The following is a 25,938-nucleotide window of genomic DNA, read 5'->3' as shown; positions in this document are numbered from 1 at the left end:
TCCACCTCGAGATCCATCCACGTCGCCACAAATGGCAGTATTTCATTTGTTCTTATGGCTGAGTAATATTCCATTAAGAACAGAATTGCCATATGACCCAGCAGTCCCCCTTCTGGGTATCTACCCCCAAAATTTGAAAACATTTATCCGTAAAGACAGATGCGCCCCGATGTTCACTGCCACATTATTCACGGTGGCGGGGACCTGGAAACGACCGACAGGCCCTTCAGTGGACGATGGATAAAGAAGATGAGGTCCACGCATGCGATGACACAGGCTTGCGAAGAAGCTGAAACATTCTTTTGGGTCATCCTTCAAAGACTGAAGAGCAGTCTGGCAGCACTTTTTAAATTCGATACGAAATGTACTATTTAACTTTAACAAATTTGGGGGGATGCTATTCTACTTCATTTTACTATTAATTTCTGTTTTTAAGGAAGTGCAATATGAGTGGATCCTGCAAAAGAATTGAAGACATTAACTGCACTTATCCAATTTTAGCACTAGAGGGCAACCGAGCTTGCAAAATTTCTTTTGATTGGCTTTCATTTTTTAACATAATCTTAACCTTTTAACGCAAAAAAAGCCTCCAATTTTATGATGGATAGGTACAAAAATATGTAGTGTCATATGTAACATATAAAGTAAAATAACAAATAAATGCTTGTGTATCCCCCACCTAGCTAAAGAAATAGTATTTTACTAATATCTTTAAGCTGCCTGTATGCTCCTCCAGAGCTCACCGCTAGGGTCCCCAAACCGGAAGTCATCACCATCAGACATTGTGCCTATCCTTGGCTTGCTTTGCTTTATAGTTTTGCCATGCATTCATGACTCTCTATACAAAATATGTTGTTGTTTCTATAATACCCCCACTGAGCTAGAAAGCGGTACAGTGCACTGTCATTTGCATAAAGTCCAAAACGCAGAAACACATAACCTTACCAGCCTTGCACCGAGAAAGGAAGGGGGTACCATTTTGCTCAAAAGCAAATATGCCCCTTCCTTTCTTTTCTCATCTTAAACTTTCTTAAAGAGAAATATCTTTCCGGCATTATCTTCATTGTTCTCATAACTCATGACACGCAGTCACAGTGGGTGTGCTGTGCCATCCACGACCTTCAGTGGAAGCTACGGTCCAGACAGTCAAGGCCACCGACTGAAGTGCAGGTGGTTCCACTGAAGGAATCACCAGTTTCCCTAACGGGCGAATGTCTTTCAAATCCTCCTCATTAACTGATTTTGTTTTCTGGTCACCAAGTCATCTACATGCCCAATGTTTTTTAAATTGGTGGTGACTGTACTAATAGTTTAAAAGATAATTTAAAAAAATATACTGTAGAACTGAATCTGATTATTTTAAAAAGTACAGAAAAATTTATAATAAAATTATAACCACACTCTTTACCTAAAAACGTAACCATGATTAAGATTCGGGTATACTCCCATCCATCATATACATTTTCAGTCTTGCTCTTGTATATTTATATAGCTATGATCATGCTACATGTAAATGTTTACCATTTCAATATTACAATATCTTCATGCGTACATGTCATTACGGACTCATCATAATTTTTATTTGTTTAGATGTGCTGTCATTGACTAGTTCATTTAGGTTACATACGTAACCTAACTAGTCAATGACAGCACATCTAAACAAATACATAGTCAATGACAGCACATCTAAACAAATACGTAAATTCTTTCCATTTTTTGTTATGATAAATAATGCTATCAAACAATTCATGTAACTCTTTTATGATTTGGAATTATTTACTTATGAGAGACTCCTTGAAATTGATTATGGAGTAAAAATATTTAAATGTTTTAAGAATCTTGCTAAATCATTTTCTGGAATCATTATATAAATTTACTGTCAAACCAGTGTTTGTGCTCAATGTTTATGGTCCCCTTCAAAGCTAGCATTGGAAGCTCACCAGACATCTTCGAAAGGTTTTAGAATGTAAAAACTAAAACACCTCTTTTATTTTCAATTCAATATTTTGGATACATTTTAATCCTAAAAGTTTGATATATTTTTTAGACTTTTCCTCCAAGTATGCATGAATGTCTGTAATGTATAGCTACATGTATATCGTTGTGTGTGCATTCATATGTGGGGAAGGAGGTCTACAGCTGAAATGTGTAATGGAAAATTTCCCTGACACTGTGCAGGGATATTAAAATATTTTTAATGATTGGATGATATTCCACTACAAGGCTATATTGTAGAGTACGTGGGCTGAGTACTTACTAAATATTTTTCCTACTCTAAACATCACCCCGATACCAAAACCTAGTAAGAATAACACACAAGAAGGAAAATACAGACCAATATCTGATGGATGCAGATGCAAAAATCCTAAAGAAAATACTAACAAATCGAATACAACAATACCTTAAAAAGATTCTACATCACGATCAAGTGGGGTTCATTCCAGAGGTGCAAGGACGGTTCGACGTACACAAATCCATCAAAATGATACGCCACATAAACGAAACGACGAAAATCATGTTATCATGTCGATAGATGCAGAAAAAGCATTTGACAAGATACAGCATCCATTTGTGATCAAAACACTCCGTAAAATGGGTATAGAAGGAACATCCCTCAACATAATCAAGACCATACAAGACAAACCTTCAGCTCAGATCACACTTACTGGTGAAAAACTGAAAGCTTTTCCTCTAAGATCAGGAACCAGAGAAGCTGCTCGCCCTCGCCACCTTATTCAGTACAGCGTTAAAGTCCTAGCGAGAGAGAAACGAAAGGCGTCCACACTGGCAATGACAGAAGCCCAACTGTCACTTTCTGCAGACGACATCATCCTGTACATAGAAAACCCGAGAGACACCACTAAAAAAGTATGAGCAACGATAAACAAATACAGAGAAGCTGCAGGATACGAAATCAACGTTAAAAAAATAAGAAATGGAGCCGCTCTAAATGGAGATGGGGCCGCCGCCCCAGACAGACTGCCTGGCAAAATCATCTTTGCGCGGAGCCTAAAGCAGCATCGTGTCCCGAGAACTGTTTGCAAAGGTAACAAGAAAGCAGATATCGTGACTGAAACTTAAAAACCTTGTTTAGAATTAACGTCTCGCCGCTGTGTTATCGGCATCAATAGAAAAGGCTTCCTTCTTGGGGTGTAATTGTCCCCCTTCCCACCACCCTCCTCGCCTTGGCCTCCCAGTGGGAACTCTGCCGGGGCTTCTGCCGAGTGGGGGCTTCCCAGACAGCTGTGTTTTCCCATCATCTCAGCTAAGCGCTCACTGCCCCCACTGCCCCCACTGCCCCCCACTCCGCCCTCTCACTGCTGTAAACAGCGGGGCGCTAAACGACCTCCACACCTACCTCTGCACGCGTGTCCGAGGCGCACACCTCTAAAACTCGAATCGTCACATGAGTTTTCTCAGTAAAATTCAATGTTTTCTAATTCGGTAGCTGTGCCCAGTTATCAAACAAACAAAACCCACACATTTGAAGTTACGAAACTCAAAACTATTCCTGCACTTGCCAGTGAAGTGCCTGCACCTAACTTCCGACTGGTTTAGGGGTCCGTACGCCCCGCGTTCAACGGGAAATCCCGATGCTCCGGGTACACAGCTATTTCTGCCCCTTGGATAAAAGCGCACTGCTTCCCAGAGCAGGGAGCGATAGCGTCATCCGCACTTCCAATCCGTGTCAAGCACCAAACTTGAGACTGACATACGGATTTCTACCCCGCCCCTTTTTCCGAATCTGATTTTTTTTTTGTCCCTCTCCGGAGTGCAGGAGTCGCATTTTTTGCCACTTAGCTCGGCGCGCGGCCTCGGGGGAGCGTGTTTGCTTTCAGCAATCATCATGCAGCTCTGTGTGGCTTCAAGACGCTCTGCATTCGTGAGTCGTGGGGACAGAGCGCCCACCTGGATCGACCTGTGACGGCAGCTCAGGGCAGACTCCGCACCCAGGCGCATGTCATTTTGCCCGTCCCTAAGGAGAGGGAGGGGGCGGCCGGCGATGCGTTTTCTTTTGCGAGGGAGGGACTGTTGGAGCTGCGCGGGATCAGGTGCATCTCACGTGGTCCGACCCCTTGTTACCAATGAGGAAAGCGGCGCGCGCCCAGGTGAGAGAGCGGAGGGAGGTGAGGCCGACTCCGCACGTGCGCGGTTTCAGAGGCTCGGGGCGCCCAGGTGCGTCCTACCCAGCCTGGAACCTGTTACTCCAGGGCCTCGCGGCTGCATGTTTCCTCTCTTTACCTGTCACCTCGGTGATGGAGCATTTGCACGTAGTGAGGAACTGGCCCAAATGGACCCCAGACAGCTGCTGGCCGAGGTCTGAAAGGGAAGAAGGGGACTCCGTGACAGTCACGTGAGCGTTGCACCTTTCAGAAAGAATCTTGCCACAACCCGCCTTAGAGAATGAGGCTCTGAATAGAAAAGTTCCTTTCAGCGGCCGGACACGTCTGCCTCTCAGAGGACGCTCACCTCCGTCGCATCTGTTTGGCAAAACAGTATGTTGAGGCCCCGCGCAAGCTCCTGCCCAGCCCCGCGGACGCGCGGGGATGCGCCCTTGGCCTCCGAGCCGGAGCTGGTCCCACCCTCCGCCCCTCCGCTGATGGGGAGCTTTGGCTCTTTCCACGCCTTTTCCAGATGCGAGAGATGAGGGCTCTAAGAAGAGAGGAAGAAAAATACATCCAATAGACAATGATAATAACAATAAAACTGCAATTCCTGAAGGAGCCTCACGGCCATAGTGGCCTGTTACACTCAGAGAAGCAGTCAGGGGCCGCAAGGACTCGGGCCTTGGGTGGGCTTCTCACTGCGCAGCAAGAGCAGGCAGATCCCGGCTTGCAAGGCCCTCCTCTCCTTCCTTCCCTAGCTGGGCTGAGCCCCCTTCCCCCCCACCCCCTCCAGTTCCCTGCAGCCTCCCCCTCCTCCCCCTTCTCCTTCCCAGCCCCCCTTCCCATCTCCCCCAGCTTGCACTATTCCAGGGCTGTCCCCAGGAGACATTTCTGGACCCCCTGCAGGGTGTGGTTCAGAAAGCTTCAGGTCTGGGTCTAAGGTGGCCCCGCTGGCAGGATCAGCCCAGGTGGTAAACGCCAGCCCTCTGGGCTCTGACCCCACGCCCTTTCCTGTGTGTCTCTCACACGCCCCCGCTCTGACTCCGCTTCAGTGGTCTTTGTCACATGGGGCTCCTTAAACATGTAGGTGTGCAGTTAAAAATTACTCGTCAGTACGGAAGCTGTCAGGAGCCAGGCCTGCTTGACTTCTGCCCAAGTCTATTCCTGACACAGAAGAGCCCTCAATGACAGATGGTAGAATTGACTGGAACTTACATTCACACCCCAGTAAGCGCCATCCACGCTGGCCTAGCAAAGCTCTCCTGGCTAGGCCGGAAGTCTTGGCTGTGAGAGAACAGGTGGCATTTCCCATTCAGGCCTTCTGATCTGGGGTCAGTTCTGCCACTTGCCAGCTGAGTCAGCTCTGGGCGTATTACTTAGACTTTATCTAAAGCCTCAGTGTCTGCATCTATAAAATGGGCATGATGCTAGGACTTATGACTAGGGTATTGTGAGAATTAAATAAGTTAATTCATAATTCATGAAAGCATTTAAAACAGTGCCTGGGATACAGTAGACACCCCCAAGTATTAGGGGTGTGTCTATGGTACAGAGACGTGCGCACACTGAAATCCTAGCCCATCTAAACACCACCCGTATTCTACATATAGCATAGTTTTGTTTTCTTTATTTTCTGTTTAGCTTCTAATTATACATCATCTGTGCTCCTTTTCCAACTGATTTACTAAACTTCCTTATATTCTGGTTACTTAATTTCTGTTTTAATGCTTCATTGAGCAAAACCAATTAGTTGTAAACTTAGGCAACAATTTATGCAAGTTTTCCTAGTAGAGAACAAAATCCAGGCTTACTTTGGGAACAGGAGCACAGAAAAAGGTGTTGAAAGAGCCAGAAGTTGTGTGGCAAAGACAAAAACGAAGTTCTCTAGTTTGAAACGGGTTTCTGCGTCTCTCCACTTTCCTAAATGGGGGCGGGGCATGGAGGACCCCGAACAACTCATCTGAAAATCCATCTTAAAGTCTGTGCATTCCAGTAACTTTAATACGTTTGATTCTTTTATCAAAAAAATTACGTGGCCTTTCAGCCCCAGGCCCGTCGAGGGGCCCCCAGAGACTAGCCTCTAGTCGCTATAAGGTCAGCATGTTGCTGTCAAGACAGAAGGAAGGTCCCCGTGTGATGTCCTGCAGATGCGTTAACTGCTTAGATTGAGAAGAGTGCAGGCGACGACTTTCATTTTCAAATATGTGGCAGTTTATCGTGCGACCAAATTCATTTCTCGAGCCGACGCAGCTTATCTTCAGTTCAGTCTCCCAGTTGGCGGTTTGTCACCACGGGCCGGGACGAAACATCCTACAACACCGTCGCCGTCGCCACAACGTGGCACATGACAGCACCTGGCATCTACACCTCTGCGCACAGGGCGTTTCGCAGTGGGCCCTCCCGTGATTGACAGGTGGCTTTCCGCCACCTCTGACTTGGCATCGGAGCTCGTGGGAGGCGGCGGCGTCAGAGGCGTGTTAGCCCCGCGGGGTCCTAGGGGCCTGGACAACCCTCCGCGAGTTGTCAGCGTGCAGCGAAGTTTGGAAGCCACCTGCAGGGTCCGAGAACGGGCCACCGGCAAGAGACACGTGAGGGTCACTGGTGCCCGTCCCGCCGGCGCCCGAGTCCCTCTGACTTGGCATCGGAGCTCGTGGGAGGCGGCGGCGTCAGAGGCGTGTTAGCCCCGCGGGGTCCTAGGGGCCTGGACAACCCTCCGCGAGTTGTCAGCGTGCAGCGAAGTTTGGAAGCCACCTGCAGGGTCCGAGAACGGGCCACCGGCAAGAGACGCGCGAGGTTCACTGGTGCCCGTCCCGCCGGCGCCCGAGTCTGCCTCTAACGCCGGTGGCAGCGCACGGTCCCCGCACAAAGGGCGCCAGGCGGGCCACGCGGGCCGCGGCCGTTCCCGCCCGACGCTTCACTCCAGTCCCCGTGCCTGGGGTGCGTATCCTCACCCCCTCTTGTCGCGGAGGCATTATGACCCGGTGGCGAGGTATGAGCTGAGCCCTCGGCCTGAGCGCACCCCTCGCCGTCCACTCTCCTCTGCCCGCCTGTCACCGACGCGAAGGAGCGACCTCCCTGAAGCTGCTTACTGCAAGCATCAGTCCTCGGGGCAGCGGTTCCTGGGGGGTCTCTACGTGGACTGGGCGTGCGGGAGGGGGGCCGCGGACGCAGCCAGGAGGCCCGCAGCAGAGCCATCCCCAGCCTTTGCCGGCGGCCTCGTTGCCTTTTGTCCCTGCGTCAGTAGGACAAGGAGCCACGCCAGATGTCCGCTCCACGGAAAGACTGCATGGAAAGCGTGTCGCGGGCTGCACGTGTGGCAGACACTCGAACCACCTACTGAACTGTCCCCCGAAGGTCCGTCCGCCTTCGTGGGGAGAAGTCTGCACACCGAACCCTCCCGTGCGCTCCGCGTGCTTTTCTCCTCTCTGCTCTCGCTGGCCGGTGGGACAAGGACAGGGAGGCAGAGGAGCAGGTGGAATGGAACTTGTTTATATTTGCGCAAATTCAGGAAATTACGTGAAATCAGTAATGCAGTAGATGAACGGCGAGGAAAAAGCGGTGCTGTTAAGAACGCAGCTGTGTGCGCGCGGACACGGCGTGGGGGTCAGGGTTGGGCTGTGCGCGGGGCGCGGGGCGCGGGGCTGCGCGCCCAGGAGCCGGAGCTCCGCAGTGAGTCCCGCGCGAGACATACGTGCGGATCACACGGTGAGAAAGCGAGGCCTCCAGCTCGGTGTCCGGGCCCGGAGGAGCCGCTGCGTCCCCCTTTTCATTTTCATATGTGGGCGCCGGCGACCACGACTATTTCCCAGATCGTTATTTTCATTTTCTGTCTCTCCCTCTTTTAACTCTTTAGCTCGGCAAATATTCCAGGATACGCTGCTAAGGTTCATTTCACAGCCACCCACCCAGCAAATTCTGATATTCCAGCGACGACCCCTGCGCCAGACTCCGCGGTGCACCGGTAGGTACCAGTCCTATTACTCAGTGTGCTCAGCTACGCGAGCGGGGGGAGGGGGGGGGCCTCTAATTACGGTCGGTCCATTAAAGGACAATTAAATACTAACAGTCAATTTACATCGTTTGAAAAATGGGGTGTCAAGTCCGAAAAGATGGACGAGTTCGTTTCCCTCCGTTGTCGCTAAGAGGAGCACACGGAGGCGTTTACGGCAGGTGAATAGCTCCTTCGCCTCCCGGACCCGCAGCCTCGCACACGCACCATCCTTCTGCGTGATCCTCACTGCGCGCACGGGGCGGGCAACGCATTTGCTTCTTGTGAATAACCTCCTGGTTTTTCACAAAAAACACAACATTCCGTTGAAAGTCCCATGTGTGTTTCCACACCATTTTGCAAATGAGCACAGGAGACGTTAGGCGGAAGGTTATGGCAGGCTCGGTCACCGAAGCCCCTAGTGAGAGGAAGCCCGCGATGGGTCGTTGTAACCCCGCGCTGAAAGCATGGCCCCGCAAACAAGATGACGCGGCTCTGGAAATGCAGACGCAGTCGCGACCAAGTCCAGGGCCCAGCCCTGTGCAAGCGGGGACACTGTCCCGGCAGGTCGCGCTTGTCTGCGAGGTGGCTTTTCTCCTTTCGGTGGGGAATCTGTACTTTCACCAAACGCGCACTGAGCATGGGCCCTGGGTTCACAGCACGTGGGGACTGAAGAAATAAACTGACTTTGGAGACCAAGGTGCGCCGTGGGGAAGGAAACACGGGCGCGCGCGGCACAGGTGCCTGGGCAGGAGCAGGGGCAGGGTTAGTCCAGGAGGGCTTTCTGAGGAGGTGACCTTCGGGTGGAGTCGGAGCTCCTGCTCCAGTGGGCTTCTGGGACATTTCAAAAGGCAGAGACGCTGAAGGGACGCTTGGTCACGGCTGGCAGTCTCCGCACCTGCCCCTTCCCTCGGCCCCTCGTGCGTTTGCTGGTTGACTCGTCTGATCTTGCATGGGCTCAGCACGTGTTTTCTGTGCTCCAGGAATCCACAGGAATCAGACCCTGTTTGCGAGGAGCCCACAGTCTGAGAATGAGCAAGAAGTAAGTGACTTCAGTAGAAGGTGACTGGTGTCACCGGAGTAATTGTCACTTACCCTGGCCGAGGGCTTGCTAGGCGCCAGGCCCGCCAAGAGCTTGCATGTGCGAACTCGATTTCCCACCTCAGCCAAGCCGTGAGGGGGCCCCTCGCTTTCCCATTTCACAGATAGGGACTCCGAGCTGTGCACGAGATGCCGGTGGGCCTTTGGGGGGCACGAAAAAGGCTTTGCAGGGGAAGTGGTTCACGCAGGACCCTGGGGCAATGGGCCGTGGTCTCACAGGTGGTTGAGGGTGGGCTGCGCGGGGCGGGGCGAGGGAGCCCCCAGAGGCTGCTCAGCATGGCCATGGGCTCTGTGGAGGGTGCCCGGACATGCCAGCCTCTGGCAGCACCCTGGGTGGACCCACGTCACTCCAGCGGTCCTGTGCATGTGACCTGTATCTAAGGACGGTGACCCAGGGACAGGGAAGGCGCCTCCTGACGGAGGCCTTTGTCGACTGGCCTGCACTGGGGTTTGACAATCATCTGGACTCTCTGGACCATCTGATGAGAAACATTTCAAAGCAGGTCATTGGCTTTCTAGGCTAATATTTTGCGTTTGATCAGTTCTCTCTCAAAACACGTTTTCAAACGTCACAAATCTATTTCCCAAGGCAGGACTGGTAGGGATTTAGACGATTACTGTATTTTACCTCACGAGGAGGACCTATTCCGGGGTTCTTATTCTTGGGATGCACACAGGCTCCGAAAAGACAGAGCAGCAGCACCCCGAATGCCCCCTACGGCTAGGCGACAGAGTCCCGCGGGGCCAGGTGCCCAGATCCCGCCCGGGAGGTCCCAGCTGTGGCTCCTGCGTGCCCTGGGCCTGTGTGTGAGGAAGCACACGGGGCCTGCAGATCTCACCGGGCTCTGCTAGGGACCCCCGGGAGCGCCCCGCAGCAGGGAGGGTGTGGTCCGAGTCCCCCGGGGCCCTGTCCTCAGAGGACCCGCCTTTGGGCCCTTCCACAGTGAAGCATGGCCTCTGGTTCTTTGTCTTACTGTTTAATGTTTTTCTGCTAAAAATTTCCGGTAAAGCGGGTGTCTCGGTCTCTCTGACGAGTATCCCGAGCACTCAGTGAGCTGACTTCCTCCGGCTGGTGTCTGCCTGATCTGACACGTTCTTTCCTGCTGTTTCTAAGAAGCCATCTGTGTGGGGCGTGCCCCGGGCCCCCCACTCCTTCCGGGGCCACACTCACCTCTCTGTGCCTGAGGCCCACCTCAGCAGAGGGCTCCCCGTCTGTCACCGGGGCCAAGCTGACGCTCCCCGACACGAGAACCTCTGCGCCCAGCAGACTTCCATTTCCTCTCCCCCAGAAGGACAAGCTCTGGCTTTCCTAAAAGGCTCATCTTTCCTGCCGAGCCCCCTTCCTCTTCAACCCTGCTCCCTCCCACTTGCTTATGAAGACACCCAGCGGGCCTCCCCGCTGCAGAAGTCGCATGCGCAGAAGTCGCATGCGCAGAAGTCACATGCGCAGAAGCCACATGCGCAGAAGTCGCATGCGCTCCGTCAGAGCTGCCGTCTTTCTTTAAAAAGCAAACAACCGCTCTCCCGTCCCTCGCTGCCTTCATGTCCTCCCCGCCCGCCCGCTCCTCAGTCTCTCGAGTCTGCGTGCTAACGCCACCAAACGACATGCTCCTGCTCGCGGGAGGCGGACAGACAGGAGAGAAGGGACCGCTGGACCCCCTCATGTGGAGGGCAGGCCGCGTGCATTTGCCGTGGATCTCTGTGGCCGATTGGCTGCAGTGGTGGCTCGGGCTAAGTTGCCGCGTCCTCGAATGTCAATGTCAGGGGTTAAGGGCCATGGGGTCCCCATACCACACATTGAGTGAGGTGCTCAGGGCGTGGGCCGTGCCCGAGCCTTGGCGCTGAGAGGCGGAAGAACAAGGGAAGACACTATTGGAAGAGATTTGGATGGAGGAGGCGGCGGCGCAGGCGGTGGATCCGAAGCGATATTGTGAGTGTCCAGCCTCAAGAGGAAGGGGGTGCACGCACAGTGCTTCTCCCCACCCGGCTCCTATCGCACCCCATGGCTTCTTGAGCACTGCCCCCCCACATGAGAATGCAGCCTTCACGCAGGCTTGAGTTCCTGCGTCAACGGCCATCGTCCACACATTGCTTCACGATAATCATAGCATAAAAACAAAACCACTTTAGATTCAGGTGCTGCGTGCACTGTGACTTCTGCCACATATGGGCACCACATCGTGTATGTGATTCAAATAGCAGTAAATTCACCACAAAATTGCTACAAGCTGGATGTCCACGCGGAGACAGAGTAGCCTCCAGGCAGATGTCCTTCCCCAGCCCAGAGAGGTGACTCTCCCTCGGTGCCCCTCACGCCCTGGGCCCAGTCACAGAGATTTCGTATGGTTCCCTTGGGTGCTTCAGCTGCCTCTCTGCAGCCTCATCTCCTTTCGGCTGCATTTTCTGGATTCTTAGCACCTGCTGTAATTTTAGGCACAGAGTAGATCTTAGTCAATGAAACCGATTGCAATGTGATGCATATAATGTGATCAATGAAACTGGATTCGAATAAACGAAATAAATGAAACAGTCCACACAATGATTAATCATTCACCATCTTTCTTTTAGATTCTCTCTGGTACTCACGTGTTATCAGTTGCAGAATAGATGAGGTCACGTGTTTTTCTGTTTATTTTATGTGTCATTTTCTTTTTTTTCCCTTCTTTGTATTTTAGTGTCTTACGGGAAGAAATGGCAGTTGACGTCTTCCGTCACCAGGCGCCGCTGTCCCACATGGTCACAACCGTAAAACCCTACAACCCCTTCAATAAGAAGGAAAAGGAAACAGTAGGCTACTGAAGAGTGCCCCGGATTGGAGCGAGGCTTCCGAAGCTCAGCCTCGGGGAGGCGCTGTGCAGGGCGCGGTGGGGAAATAAAGGCTGGGGTGCGGCCCGAGTCCCCACAGAAGTCGCCTGAGGGCTGATGCTCTTCTCCGATCCAGGCAGAGCCTCTTGGGCCCCAGCTTCGGTCCCATGCTGGCCCCAGCCCTGGAATGCCACCAATCCATACTGGCCCCGGCCCTGCAATGCCACCAATCCATGATGGCAGCACCGGCAGCAAGGGTTTTATTTGAGAAGGTTCTTTTAGAGTCGAAAGCCAGGGCTACCTAGCAACGCCATGTCTTGACCCAGTTAATGCGGGTATCAGAACTGTAGAGTGTCACAGGTCGCCCAGGCAAAAGCCCACGTGCCGCCAATGACAGAGAGAAAGGCGCACTCTCTCACCTAGGGCACAGTGTCACGTGAGGAACAGCGTCTGTAGTGAAGAGGGTGAAAACCTCCTCTGCCTGGCTCCGGGACTTCTCTTTCAGAGAGAGAAGCGTCCACGGGTCCCGTGACAGTCACGAGGCAGGAATGACCACGCACGTTCGCTTCAGGGTCAGCTTGCGGCCTGGCCCACCTTGATCAAATGGAGCCCCGGCTCCAGGATCACGCACGTGTGCGCGCGGGCTGCGTGGGACCCGCCAGCCTCCAAGTGCAGGTGTGCGCACGGGTACCTCCGCAGACCCCTCCGAGGGCAGGTGTGGGCGCGCGCACCTCCGCAGACCCCGTTAGAGTTTGCAAAGTGCCTTCACAGGCTGTGGCTCTTTCGGTCCCGCAACCCCACAGCCCGCGTTTGGCAAACCCCCTGCTGTTCTCCGGATGGGCGACCGATGCTGGGAGAAATGAAGTACTTACCTAAGGTCGCTCGAGCAGTGACCAGCAGGGTTAGAACAGGAGCCAGGCTCTCTGAACGTAGCTCCTGTGCCTGTCCGCCTGCATTCCTTCGCAGCCGGGTAACCTCCACTGAGTTATTCAAAAACGAAACCAGCGAAAATGGAAAGGAAAAAAACCTGTGTTTCTGCACTGCTCAGAAGTGTTTCTCAGGCTTTCTTCTTCTCCCGAGAGATGCGTGATGAGGCAGTGACCCCACGGAACTCCGAACCCGTGTGTGAGTCCTTAGGGGTCGCTCGGCCCTGCTCATCCCATGGAAAGGGCACGATCGGCTGCTTCTGTTCTGGAGACTGGGATGCTGGTCGTCAGACCCTCCCTGGGCGCCGGCTTTCTGCCAGGACAAACGGGAAGGCATGCATTCATCCATCCGGCAGAGCCCGCTCGCCTGCGCAGGGCGGGAACAACTTTGCCTGAGCCTGGTCTGATGATTTTCAGAAAGAGCAGTTCTGTGGGGGAAGACAAATAGAAAAAGAAAGAAAGAAAGAGAGAGAGAGAGAGGGAGGGAGGGAGAGAGGAAGGAAGATCTTTATTTCTGGGAGAAATGAAGGTGCCTGCGATGACACTTGTGGCGAACATGGCCGGCAGGCCACATTGTCAGGGATGCTGGCGCTCGAAGCCTGAAAGACCACTTTATCGATAAGTTCTGGGCCTTTCCATGGCAGGGCACCAGCGGCACCCAATCTTCGCACTTTGCCGGAGAGGGAACTCCACACACAGTGCAGGTAACTGGACACCTGTCAGCACGGAGCTCCGAAGCTGCTGCTAGAGGGTGCCTGCCGGCTTTGCGTCCAGCATTCCTGGGCCACTTCTGGGGAGATGGCGGCTTTCCATTCATGCCGTAGCTAGTTTAGGCTTCTCCCCTGTGAAATTAGACTCAACTCCTGCCCACCACAGATCTAGAATCCAAGGCCAGTGCAGGGACACCCATGTCCTTGGTCCTTACCTACGAGTGTAAGCTGAATCATTTGGGTTTTCAGAGTCAGCGGTTCGACTGAACATGGTCAAACTCCAGGGAGGTCGTCTGACGGATGTGCGTCTGCTCTCCAAGTTCCGAATGCTGGTCCTGGATTACCCCATTGCTCGGGGGGCCCCCGCCCCGCTTCCATCCGCTCCCCCGAGCAGTCTCCCCGCAGCCCTGCTCCCTCAGCCTTTATATATCGCTAGGGATGATGCCCAGAGAGCTGCTCCAGTTCTTATAAAACTTACGTGGAAGGTAGCGTTCTAAATTATTAGAGAGCACCTGGAAGAGAAAGTGCATGCTAAGAAGCTTATTCTAGCAAACAGGAATATTCCAATGTAATATCCTAAAAATATGACTTGAGTACAGTAACGTGACAATATGATACGATAGAACAGAAGAGAAAACGTAGAAACTAACAGGTAAGGAAGGAAATTGCAAAATAGCTACAATTAACTAAGGGACAGGTGTGTTTCTCTGAAAAAGTATTTTCAGGACTGAATTGTCAAATCTGCTTCAGAGGCAGCGATTTCCCATCATGACTGTCATACCAGCCGGGGAGGCGGGGAGGCTTTCCGGCTGCCAGCGGGGTCCCAGCATCAGCCCGCAGGGGCCCAGGTCCCAGGACCCACACTGTCCCGCCTCAAGCCACCGAGTAGACGTATGGAAATAGTGCCATGATTATAATGGTCGACATGGGCGTAGTGGTCACCCTAATACGCGGAGAACCTCGCCGCCTGTGCTCTCACGTGAGGGCGATCTGCGGCTGTCAGGCGCAGCCCCTGAGACGCTGCCGCCTGCGGGGGGTCTGGGGCTCGGACCCTCCGGCCCTCGAGTGTCATGTGGGCGAGCACACAGGTCGTTCCAGGCTGATCGTGCTAAGGAGGCTGCAGAGAACAGTGATGCAAAACCTCTGAGCTCAGACAAATACACAGATTAAGCCCTGAGTGAAGGAAATGGAGCCGTTTTTCTTCAAAAACTATTGCGTTTAAAACTATTGCATTCCTGGCATAAGATGGGTGTACTTCTATGCACATGAACACAAATATACTTAAGGGATGATTTAATGCGACTAATGATATATATTTACCATAAAAGACCCTGGATTACCCAAATTAACGCTCCCCTGACAATGGGAATGCTTCAATGAAATGGGGTTTGGGGGAGCAAACTGCCAACCCGGGGGGCACCGGGTACCTAGTAGGCGCGCGCCGAGTTTTTGGTGAACTTGGAAAGGCCGGTGTTCCGATCCGGGAGCCGTGGCTGTCACTGCCGTCCTCCAGCTTCGTATCACGATGGTCCCTACGCGTCCCACCCAAACGCTGATGGGACACCGCGCCCTGGTTTGATTCGATGCCCTGGCCTGGCTTTTGACCCTGGTTGGTCTCGAGCACACTCGCAATTGCTGCCAGCGAAGCGGTCCCCATCTCGCCCTCCAGACTGGCCCCTCGCGCTGTGAGGATGGACACGGAGAGTCGCTCCCCCCGTTGGTCATACCTGCTGGCTCCAGGTGCACAGGAAGAGGCCGACTTCCTGTGTGCCACCCACCCCACATGGCCGCCACCCAGTGTGGTTTTCCAGGGCGGACCCCACTGGTGGCACCTTGTCAGCTGTGAATGAAACAGCTTCACTTCCTCGCATTCGCGCCTTGGGCAGAAAGCCTAACGTGTCCGGATAAACCTATTCTTGCCATGCTGGCGGACCGTGTCCATGTGTCTTCTGTGGGCACAGCCACAGGACACGAGCTAGAGGACACTCCCTGCACAAGGAGCTGGGGGAGGGGTCCAGGAGAAGCTGCGTGGAGGATGGAGGTGGGTGGAGTCCCCCGGGGCTGAGCCCCAGGCAGGGTTGAGAGCTTCAAGGCAGGTCTCCGGGTGGCCTGGGCAGGACATGCACTGGCCAAGGACAGTCAAAGAGATACCACCGATCAGAGAGGCTGGCGAGGGGTTATAACCAGATCACTGAGCACGTGGTCTAAGTTCTACAAACCCAAGTCAGCATGCTGGGTAAATATCCCCCAGCATTTAATAGTTTACGGCCACTCTCTCTGTACTCAATGGGTTTCCTAAGAGGACAGTGCCACAAGTCCTCCCTGACAGAGTCACTAAAAGTCACAGTGTCTGGGGCTAGGCGTCCTGTGGGCCGTCACTCAGCTACCTGACGGCACCGTGAGGAATGCAGGGGCCTGGCTCAAACGGTAAAGCTGGACCGAGCCACAAGTTCACAGCCGTTTCCAGCGCTGGCGGGGAGGACACCGCCGGTGTCTAAGGAGCTGTGGCCCTCTGGTCCCCTCTGCTCACTGTGACTCTGGCCGATGTGGCCTCCACTCGGGCTGAGCCTTCAGGGCTTCGTGTCCACCTGACACTAAGCTCCACTCACAGTGTGGACGTGACAGGAGAAAGCGCTGTGACTGGACCACGTGGACCCCCGGGGGGTGGGGGGCGAAGGGTCATGGCTGCAAAATACATCCGGGTCTTGAGGGCGGGCTGGGCCGCGGGGGCTGCTCGTGACAGCACAGCCGCCGTGCACGCTGACAGACGGCTCTCTGCCCTCGCCTGTTCTGTCATCCAGATACTGCCTAAATGTGTTCACCTTTAAAACCTCAGTGAATCACCTAAGCGATAATATGGAGCTTCGAGGGGCATAAAATGCTGCGGCGAATCAGAAGATGGATCCACGTCTGCGAAATACTGGAATTTACCTGTCTTCATTCATTTTACTCAAACTTCCCAAATCCCCTTGACTTTCTCTTTCCTCTGGGGAAAGATTTACCTCTCCTGATTTTTCTCAGCAAACTGGGGTCGGTCATACGCATTTGAGGTGATCAGATCTCTTGGTTTTTCTGTTTAGAAGAATACGTCTCACCACCATCTAGAAAGGTCACAGAAACATTAACACTTCTAATAGGAGGACCGAAAGCCTGGGCTTCCAGCCCCAGCGAAAGTGTGGCGATGCACATTGCAGAAAACCACTGGCCTGTATCTCTCCAACAATTGTCTGATAATGAATTTACCAACTAAAACATAAAAGGACCTCTCCGGAGTCAGCCTGGTACACAAAAGCAGCGAAATACGCACCAGGGCTGTCGGCTCTGTGGGAACAAGGGGACAGGCTAGGGCCATCCACCCGCCACCGAGGGGCCGGGGTGGCCCTGAATGCTCGGGACCCCAGGAGTTGGGGACAGAGCTGCCTGAAGGCGCTGTGGAGCAGGACCCCGCAGGTGGGGTGGGGGCTCCCTCCCCCTCTCCTTCTAGGGGTGGTCTGGTGGGAGACGCCCCCACATGCAAGTCCTCGCAGCAGACAGAGGTGGGGCCCTGGGGCCCCGAGGAGGTGGCTCTGATCTCGTGTGCCCGGCACTCAGCTCTGGCCGCACAGGGCAATGGAGGCGCCCTCCTGTCCCGGGGGGCAGTGGGCATCTGCCCAGGCCGGCGCGAAGGCGTCAAGTTCTCCTGCTTCCGACGAAGAATCTTGAAGAGCAATCAGACCGTATTTGACCAAGGGCTAAACTTTATGGTGCAGATTAGACACATCTTAAAGCCTCGGATAAAAAGAAAAGCCTCGCAGGTCAGGGCAATGAGGAGACCAGGTGAAGTGGGGGATGGAGTTAAAACTTGAGTGAAGGTAGAAAAGGGTCACGAAAGTCAGTATTTAAGTTTTTTTTTTTCTTTTTGTATCTAGTACTATCTCACTAATTTGGACCTGATCCTCAGGATTCTTAAGTAATTTTATTATACTGCATTTCCAAGTGAAGACATAGACGTTACCAGAGGAACACCGGATGCACACCGGAGACCCCGATTTAACGAAGGGGGTCGGGGGCACGGACAGAAGAGAAGCAAGAGGCGACAATATTTTTAGCACGTTCCAGGTCAAAGTATCATTCATTTAGCGGCTCCAATGGCCCTTCTGGGTAGATATCCTTTCCTTTATTTTCCAAACGAGGAACTGGACTTCGGACGGCTGCCCGAGGCGACTCACTAATTCGGGGAGCAGCGAGGTGTCCGGCTGAAGCCCAGGTCCCTCAATGCCCTTGTGCCCCAGAGATCGACCGCCTCCAGCCGGCTGCGACCACTGACACTCTGCAAATACCACGAGCTGTGTCCAACCCAGCGCCACTCATCCTGAGTCTGACTGAAGGAGAAACTCTCTTCGAAAATACCCTCAAATGTGGATTTTGACTTAAGTCAGATGAAACTGCCAAATTTCTTCAAGGAAGCGACGCCTCACTCTGTGTAGCTCCGTTTCAGAAAAGGCGACGGGGCTGGGCCCGCTTCTCTGGGACTGAGCCGTGGGCCCGGATCGAAGGACATCGCCACCTTCCTTCCTGTCGAGCTCCCGCGTGGTCTCCACGTTTAGCACAGATCCGGGGGCACCGTGCCGACTGGCCCGGGCACTCGGCTGACACCCCACCTGGAGATGGGTCCTCGGCGATGCAGGCAGGGCCAGGGCCGGGGCACAGAGGTGTAGTTGAGGTGCTCCAGGAGGAACAGACGACGCTTCCTGGGGCCTGCCGCCCCGGGCTGAGCCCTGAGGGGTGCCTGGGCGCTGTGGGGCGCGGGCAGAGGCGAGCCAGCCAGGCAGCGGGGAGCCTGAGCCAGGGCGGGAGTGGACGGGCCTGACCTGGTGACCTCCTTCACCGTGTGCGGTGGCCGCAGTGAAACACTTTGGTCCCCAGGCCCCGTGACATTCTTAAAACTGATGACGGTTCCCAAGGGCCTTTGTTCACGTGGGTTTCAATTTTGATACTTTCTGCATTAGATATTAAAACCGAGAAATTAAAAAATCTGCATTAATTCATTTAAAAACCATGAAATGACTGTTTCAACCGGCAGAAATGCTAGCGGAGGAGCCAGAGTCTCGTCCCAATGCCAGACACTCGGGCAGAGTGGGCCAGAGTGCACCGCACACATGCAGCTCGCTCTACCCCCGTGCAGACCTGCGAGCAAGCGAGAAACGTTTAGGTCGGGCGATGGAGGATACAAACATGGCACGGTGAGACCGTCCTTCTCCCTGAGGACAACCTTCTCATTTCTAACCTTCCCTTGCCCTGTGAGAGGAAGGCATGTTTCATAAAACAAAACAAAACAAACGAACGAACGAAATGACTAAAACTTGTTATGGTTCGAGAGAAGTTTGACCTTTACTTTACATCATATAAATAATTTCAAAATGCATCAAAGATCTAAATATAAGATCTAAAGCTAGCAAAACGAGAAAACTTTTAGAAGAAATCATAGGAGAAATACTTCAAGACATGGGATTTGCCAATGATTTCTTCGATTTCACACCAAAGCACAGGCGACAAAAATAAATGTCGATAAGTTGGACAACGTCAACACTAGCAACTTCTGTGCCTCGAAAGACGTAACCGAAAGGGTGACCGGCACCCCAGCGAATGAGAGGAGATCTCTGCAAATCATAGACCTGATGAGGGGTTAATATCCAGAATACAGGCATGACTCTCACAACTCAACGACAAAAAATAAATAACTCAGTTAAAAAAGGGACAAAGGCCTGGAAGAGACATCACTACCAAGAGCTACACAGATGGTCAACAAGCGTGTGGAAATATGTTCAATCCTTAGAGAAATACAAATCAAGACCACAATGAGATGTTACCACACACCCTTTAGAATAACTACTATGAAAATAAGAAAGGAAGAAAAATAAAATACCGAGTGCTAGTGAGGATGTAGAGAAATGAGGACTGTTGTACACTGTTGATAGGAATGTAAAATGGTGCAGCCGCTGTGGAAAACGGCATGGTGGTTCCTTAAGAAATTAAAAATCTGATCCAGCAATTTCCCTTCTGGGTATATATCTAAAAGAATCAGAGGCGATCTGGAAGAGATATTCGTGAGTCCGTGTTCTTGTCAGCATATTTACAATAACCGAACAGCGGAGGCAACCCAAGTGTGTACACAAGAATGGATAACAAACCGTGATACGGACAGAGTTTCAGCTTTGCAAGGTGCCCAAGTTCTGGAGAGGGCGCAACGATGCGGATGTGCTCAGCACTGTGTACTGTACGCTTAAAAATGGTTAAGACGGTACGTGTTATATAATGTGTATTTTACCACAATAATAATAATTAAAAAAAACACAAAAACCCGTGCCACGGGAAATGATCGATATTGCCGCTGGAAGAAAGGAGAGAGCAGGCTGCAGGGGCATCAGCAGATGCTCTGAGGTGCCAGGGTCCAGAGGGGAGGAGGCCGGATCGGTCACACGGGTGGGTAAGTAGCTTGCACCATCCCCTGGACACTGCGTATTCACGGTCACCTGGGAGAAGGCTGTTTTTCTCTCCGTGCAGGTGTAAAGCAGGACAGGCTCCCGGACCTTTGTGGGCATAAGCAGAGGGCAGAAAATATGGCCTGTGCCTTTCGGAAGAGAACTGTTGGGGAGACAGACATGTGGCCAACCAGCTGGCACTCTAATGTCATCACTGCTCCTCGGGAAATATAAACGGCTTAGTGACAGCACGTCAGAGAAGCCGTGGTAGAGACAGGCACCTTCGGAACGGGCCGGGACCTTCCAGATGCCGGAGGAGCTGGCGGGCCGGGGGCAGGGCAGGGGCGGCAGAGGGAGGGCAGAGGTGGGCGCTCGGCTTAGCGGAGGCGCTGGGCGGGGTGAAAGGCGGGAACCTGTGCCCGGAGACGAGGAGCGTCGAGGGCCGTCCAGGGCCGTGACAAGGACACAGACAGGGCCCGGCCTCTCTGCCTGACCCCACGACCGCCGATGGCCCCTAAAGAAGGCCGCCTCTGCTCCCCGGGCGCTCGTCCGCGACAGACGGGTGCGCCGCTTCGCACGATGCCGCCTGGGCCTGTCGGAGGCCCAACGCGCGTCACCGTCACCGCGAGGCGGGAGCGAAGCTGCCAGCTCTCGTGTCCCCGCGCCGGGGGCCAGAATGCGCGTGATCCCCGCAACCCGCTCGGCGTCGTTAGTGCCAGAGACTCGAGAGAGGCGCACACCGGGTCACCAGGACATTCGGCTGCAGGTAAACTGAGGCTTCGAAACAAGAGCGCGTCGCCCCCCGTTTTCACGCTAAACTAGAGGGGTCCCAGCCCTTCGCACCTGGCAGCAGGCGGCCGTTGTCGCTTCAAGCACCTGCCCCCCGTGCGCGGAAAACAGCGACGGAGCGGTGACCGGCGTCGCAGAGCCCGGGAAGAACCGGCACGGCGGGCGCGCAGCAGGGCGCCCCGCAGGGTCTCCGAGAAGCCCCGCGGGGGTGCGCACGGCCGCCTGGGCCAAGCCGGGGCTCTGGGGAGATCCACGGGGACCCGAGAGGCTGCGCTGTCGGTGCAAATCCCGTTTACGGAGAGGAAACGGGTAACTCGGAGAAAATCGTGCAGAAGCGGAGCCTGCAGGCTCGGTCCTTGCAAAGCGGGGTGTCCCTGGAGCCTCAGGGGGAGCCGAGGGGCGCCGCTCGGGGGGCGGCACGGGACCAAGGAGCTCTCCAGGCCTTGACCGCCAAGTCCTGCGTTTTTCAGAGACGCCACGGGACTTTGCTTCCTTCTGGGCTTTGGAGTGAATTAAACTAACACACTGGCCGCAAGGGCCGTGCAATTTCGCCCCTGGGCGCGTCCGCGCGTGGCGGGGGGACACGTGGCCGGCCACCGCGCGGTCGGCGACAGTGCAGCGCAGGACCGAAGGCCCTCTCTGTCCCCAGCAGCGTCTGAGGAACGTAGATCAGGGGACTCGGAGATGGGGACAGTCTGACCTGGTGGGATGTGGCCCCAGAATAGCCACAGGCAGCCAGCTCCCCGGGGACACCCCAAGGCAAAGACAAAGCACCTGCCGTGCCCCAAGCGTTACCAGATTTGCCTGCTTCCCAGGAAAGGAATCCTGTCAACTTTGCTAGGTTCCCCCTGTATCCAGACCCTTCCATCAGAAACGCGTTTTTGTGTGTAATGAATTGCTTCTACTTGGCGGAAAATCATTTTTCGCCGTTATCTCTGTGATCGGTGACTCCGCCGGCCTTTAATGGACTTGCCCTGATTATACCGCTAGTCATTAAAAGCTTAGTCCCCGGCACAATGGCGTCTGATGCGGAGTGATCCGTGAGAGCTACGCAGAGGCTTACCAGCCGCAGCCTTAATTTTGCTCATTCGTCTTAATTTTTTGTAATCATTTTTTGTAAGGAGGGTATAACGTCAGGCTTGCTTCCCTGCCTCTGACAGATCCAATCTAGCAGATAATTACCATAAGGAAATTGATGCTTTAGTGTGTGGGAGAGAATTTAATTTACTCAGACATCCTACAGCACAATGCATTCCCGAAGATATGAGGATTTAAGTTTTTCAGAAATTAAATTTTACTATTTAACATGATTACTTATGTTGAACATCATTAACTAGCTTTTTTAACTGTTTGAAATAATTACGAGCACACTTGCTGTGTCTAAAATCCAGACTCTGCTTTAAATATGGGTTAAGGGTCCATGAAATGAAAAGAAAATCTCGAGCTGCTTTTTCTCTGCTGTCTTCCCAGATGCACCGTTTAAAACCCACGGAGAAGGGCTAAGAAGTATGTTCCCTCGTGATGCTGTCACGCATACTTTCACGGGGGCACTGCGCTCCCAGACTGCCCTGGCTTTGTAGGTCAATTGGTCTGACCCGGGGCAAGCTTATCGGTGAAAAGGGTTAGCAACAGAAAAGCACTTGCGGACGGAGCGACAGTGGTTTTTCTGGCGCCCTTGACAGAGCCAGGGGTGTGCACGCAGAGAAGAACCACTGCCAGCATTTCCTGTTTTTCTTTTCTTTCTTTTTTTTTAAGACCTGGAGGGGGAAAAAAAAAAAAGCAAGAAAGAGAAAGAGAGCAAGAAAGAGAATGCCAAGTGCAAACTCTGGACCGCGGCCAGAAAGGCAGGACAGGAAGACGAGAGGCAGACTGACCCCCGCCTCAGAAGCCGGCGGCCTCCTGGCCTCGCTGGCGCGAAGCCACGGTCCCACAGGCCGGGGGACGACGGAGCTGGGTGCAGAATGGCTCGTCACTGCCTCTCACCCTTTGTCGACTAAATTCCCAAGAGTTCCTCAATCCTAAACGTGAAGTGAAACACCCGACAGGAAATTTCTGGACGAAGCCAGCCCAGAAGTTCCCTTTATCCAGCCCCCCTGCCTGGTCACGTTTCCTCCTGGGAGGACTTTCAGCGAAGCCCTCCCTGCTCCTGCGTCCTGGCGGGTCCTGTGACCGTTCGAGCCACAGCCGGGGGATTGCCCAAGGGTCCCGACCAAAAATCCCCCCTGTCCCTCAGCTGAGGAAGCTGGAGGCTGAGCTGACCTCGGCGGTGGTCCCGCCCCAAGGGGCTTCTGGAATGCTACGTGGCAGGCTGTCTGCTTTGTCCCTCCTGGTGTCTGTCGGGTCAGACTGTTGGGTTCCAAATGCATCGATTCTTGGCAAAATTATGATGTTTCAGCAGAAAGTTGAGGTCTCTTAGAGCCATTCCATAAACAGGGAAGATAAATGGCAAGATTAAAAAACACACACACACAATTAGTAGGTATGAGAATGGTGCGTTCTATCCTCACTAAACACTCACCTCTCCCTGGCAACCGCTCGATTACTTGAAAGCGTAAATCTAATTTTATTTGCGGCCGCGTGTGTTTATTTCTAAGCCGTGAGAGACGAACAGGAAGCAAAAATGCAGGCAGGACCAAATTGTAGCTAGGTGGTCTCCTCCTACAGCAGATGAGTGTTTGGCATGAGGGGCATCTGTGCCAGCCCCTGCCTCAGCTTGCACGGCCAGTCCGCGAGGCAGATGTGCCTACACTTAGTCCGGCCAGGAGGGAATTGGGGTTTAGGTGACATTAGTGTGCAGACATATAGAGCTATCATTACAGCTAATAATAGCTAACAATTTCAGAGACCCGACACTGCGCCAGGCATGACTCTAAGTGTCCCACATGTGCAGGCGCCCTGCACGCAGGGCGCTGTTACTGTTCCATTTCGCAGTTGGGGGCAGCCACGTGTAAAGAGCTTAGGGACACTACTCCAGGTCTCACAGTTAACAAGTGGCTGAGCTGGGATTCGAACCCAGGACGCTGGCGCCTGTGATCGGCTGGCACGTTAGCTGCCAGGCTATGCCGAAGGGGCGGGCGGGCTCCCCGCGGAGCCTCGGTCCGTCTCCACCGCGCCAAAGGCAGTGCGGCAGTCGGCGTGGCTCGGCGCTGCTCCGCGCTGCTCCGCGGCCCCGTCATCCCCTCCAGCTTCGCATCAGGCGGTGACCGCCCCGAGGATGCCGGCGTCCGGCTGCCGAGTGGACGCCGTCGTCTCCTCTGGCGCTGGCCCGTTGGTATCTGCAAAGAGGCGCATGCGTCGCGCGGACCTGCGTTACGACACCTGGGCTCTGCGATCGCTTTATTTTCCAGTGAACATACTGTCGAGTCCCACGGGTCCTGGGTGCTCCTTTCTCGGCCCCCGCCGCGCCCTCCCCCACCCTGACCACACATGCACAAGCCAGAGCTTCCTCTTTCCACCCAGAAGGCTCTTCCCAGGGTGTGGGCTCCTTACTTCTGCCCATGGAAAGGCAGCTCTGGGGCAGTCCAGGTTAACCGTGTCACTGCTGGTCCTTGCCTGTGACCTCGGCCACTGTCTACTGAGTCCCTGCCGTCCGCAGGCTCAGCTCTCTGCTGTCGAGCCACGCAGCATCCAGAGCAGGAGACGGTGACTCCAGGCCTCAGCAGGGTTTCGTCCCTACGTCCGAGGGAACGGGGGCTGGGGACAAAGCACCCATGGAGGCCCAAGCTTGCCCGCCCCCAGCCCGTGGCTGCCGAAATGCTCCATAATGAAATAGCAAACGGGACACCAAAGCGGCCTGGGGTGAAGCCATCTCTCAGCCCAGAATCGCCAACAAAGAAATTTTTAGGGATTTAGAAGCAAGGAGGTTCTGAGAAATTTTTAGGGATTCAGAAGCAAGGAGGTTCTGAGAATTCCCCAGCAGGTGTTGACAGAGCCATCCCTGGCCCGATTTGCTGGCACTGCCTTCTCTGATCAGGCTTGCTCGCTGACACCGCATCGAAGACATCCACTGCCAGGAGTGAATGGGTCCCATCCCATCCTTCACTAAGGTCCTAGTGCCCGGCCAGACCCTGGCACACAGTGGGTGCTTGGAAACAGGAGTTGAATGAATGAGTGGATGAATGAATGAATGACTATGGAAAGATGATTGCTTTGGGGTTTTCCAGCTGGTCCCTTGGCAGCCCTTGTTGCTCATCCTGTGACCTCTGGAACTGGGCAATAACCGACTGAATCAGAAGCTAAGGAGGTGGGGTGTGGACAGACGGATTTGCTGAAATTTCTGAGAAAACCGAGACTCAGACTTAGGGAGTTTTGCCCCCAAGTCCACAGCCTGTGGCTGTCAGGGCTTGTGGAAAGCCCAGGTGCATCGACCCCAGCTTTGCTGTATCCCGCCCCACAGCCAGTGCCCCTCACACCGGACTCCACGCCTTCCCTCGGCCCTCGAACTCGGATAGCCACTGGGAGAGGGACGATGGCCAGGGGAGGGACGCGGGCTGGGCGAGGGACGCTGGCCGGCACTGCTCACAAACCATCCACCACCATGGCCTCGTCACGGCCCCTCTGTGTGCTCCTGCACCTCCTGTGGACGTGCGCGTGTACGTGTGTGTGCACGCATGTGTGTGCGCATGTGTGCACACGTGTGCGCACGCATGCACACGTGTGCATGTGTGCGCGCATGTGTGCGCATATATGTGTGTGCATGTGCGTGTGCATGTGTGCGCTGTGTGCATTGTGTGTGCATGTGTATGTGTGTATGCATATGTGTGCATGTGCACGTGTGTGCTTTGTATGTGTGTGTTCATGTGTGCTTGTGTGTATTTGTGTGTGTGTGCGCGTTTGTGTGTTTGTGCATTTGCGTGTGTGCATGTGCCCCTTCTGAAGCATGTGGTGCTGCAGCGTCTGCTCACATCTGGAGTCAAAGGTTGATGGGACAAAGCGGAGCCCAGTGTGTGCGGTGACCGGGGACCCGGGTCGCCCAGGCTTCCGAGGGCAGCAGCTGCTCCGTGTCCTGGGGTCGCCAGGCCTCCACCCTCCTGTGTCTGGGCTCGGCCGGCC

General features: G+C 53.9%; 1 protein-coding gene across 1 annotated transcript in view; it reads left to right on the top strand.

Annotated features, from left to right (window-relative positions):
• The window catches only part of SPATA48 (spermatogenesis associated 48), a 33,428-nt gene extending 21,434 nt beyond the window's left edge, over positions 1-11,994 (top strand). The window contains exons 9-10 of the mRNA XM_015589421.1: positions 7,960-8,067; positions 11,871-11,994. Of these exons, the coding sequence (XP_015444907.1) occupies positions 7,960-8,067; positions 11,871-11,994 (232 nt within the window). The remainder of the gene's footprint in view (positions 1-7,959; positions 8,068-11,870) is intronic.
• Positions 11,995-25,938: the final 13,944 nt, after the last annotated feature.

The sequence above is a fragment of the Pteropus alecto genome, unplaced genomic scaffold (genome assembly GCF_000325575.1).
Source record: "Pteropus alecto unplaced genomic scaffold, ASM32557v1 scaffold21, whole genome shotgun sequence".
NCBI classification, from domain to species: domain Eukaryota; kingdom Metazoa; phylum Chordata; class Mammalia; order Chiroptera; family Pteropodidae; genus Pteropus; species Pteropus alecto.
Note: the sequence above shows the minus strand (reverse complement) of the source record. Positions and strands in the feature narration are given on the sequence as shown.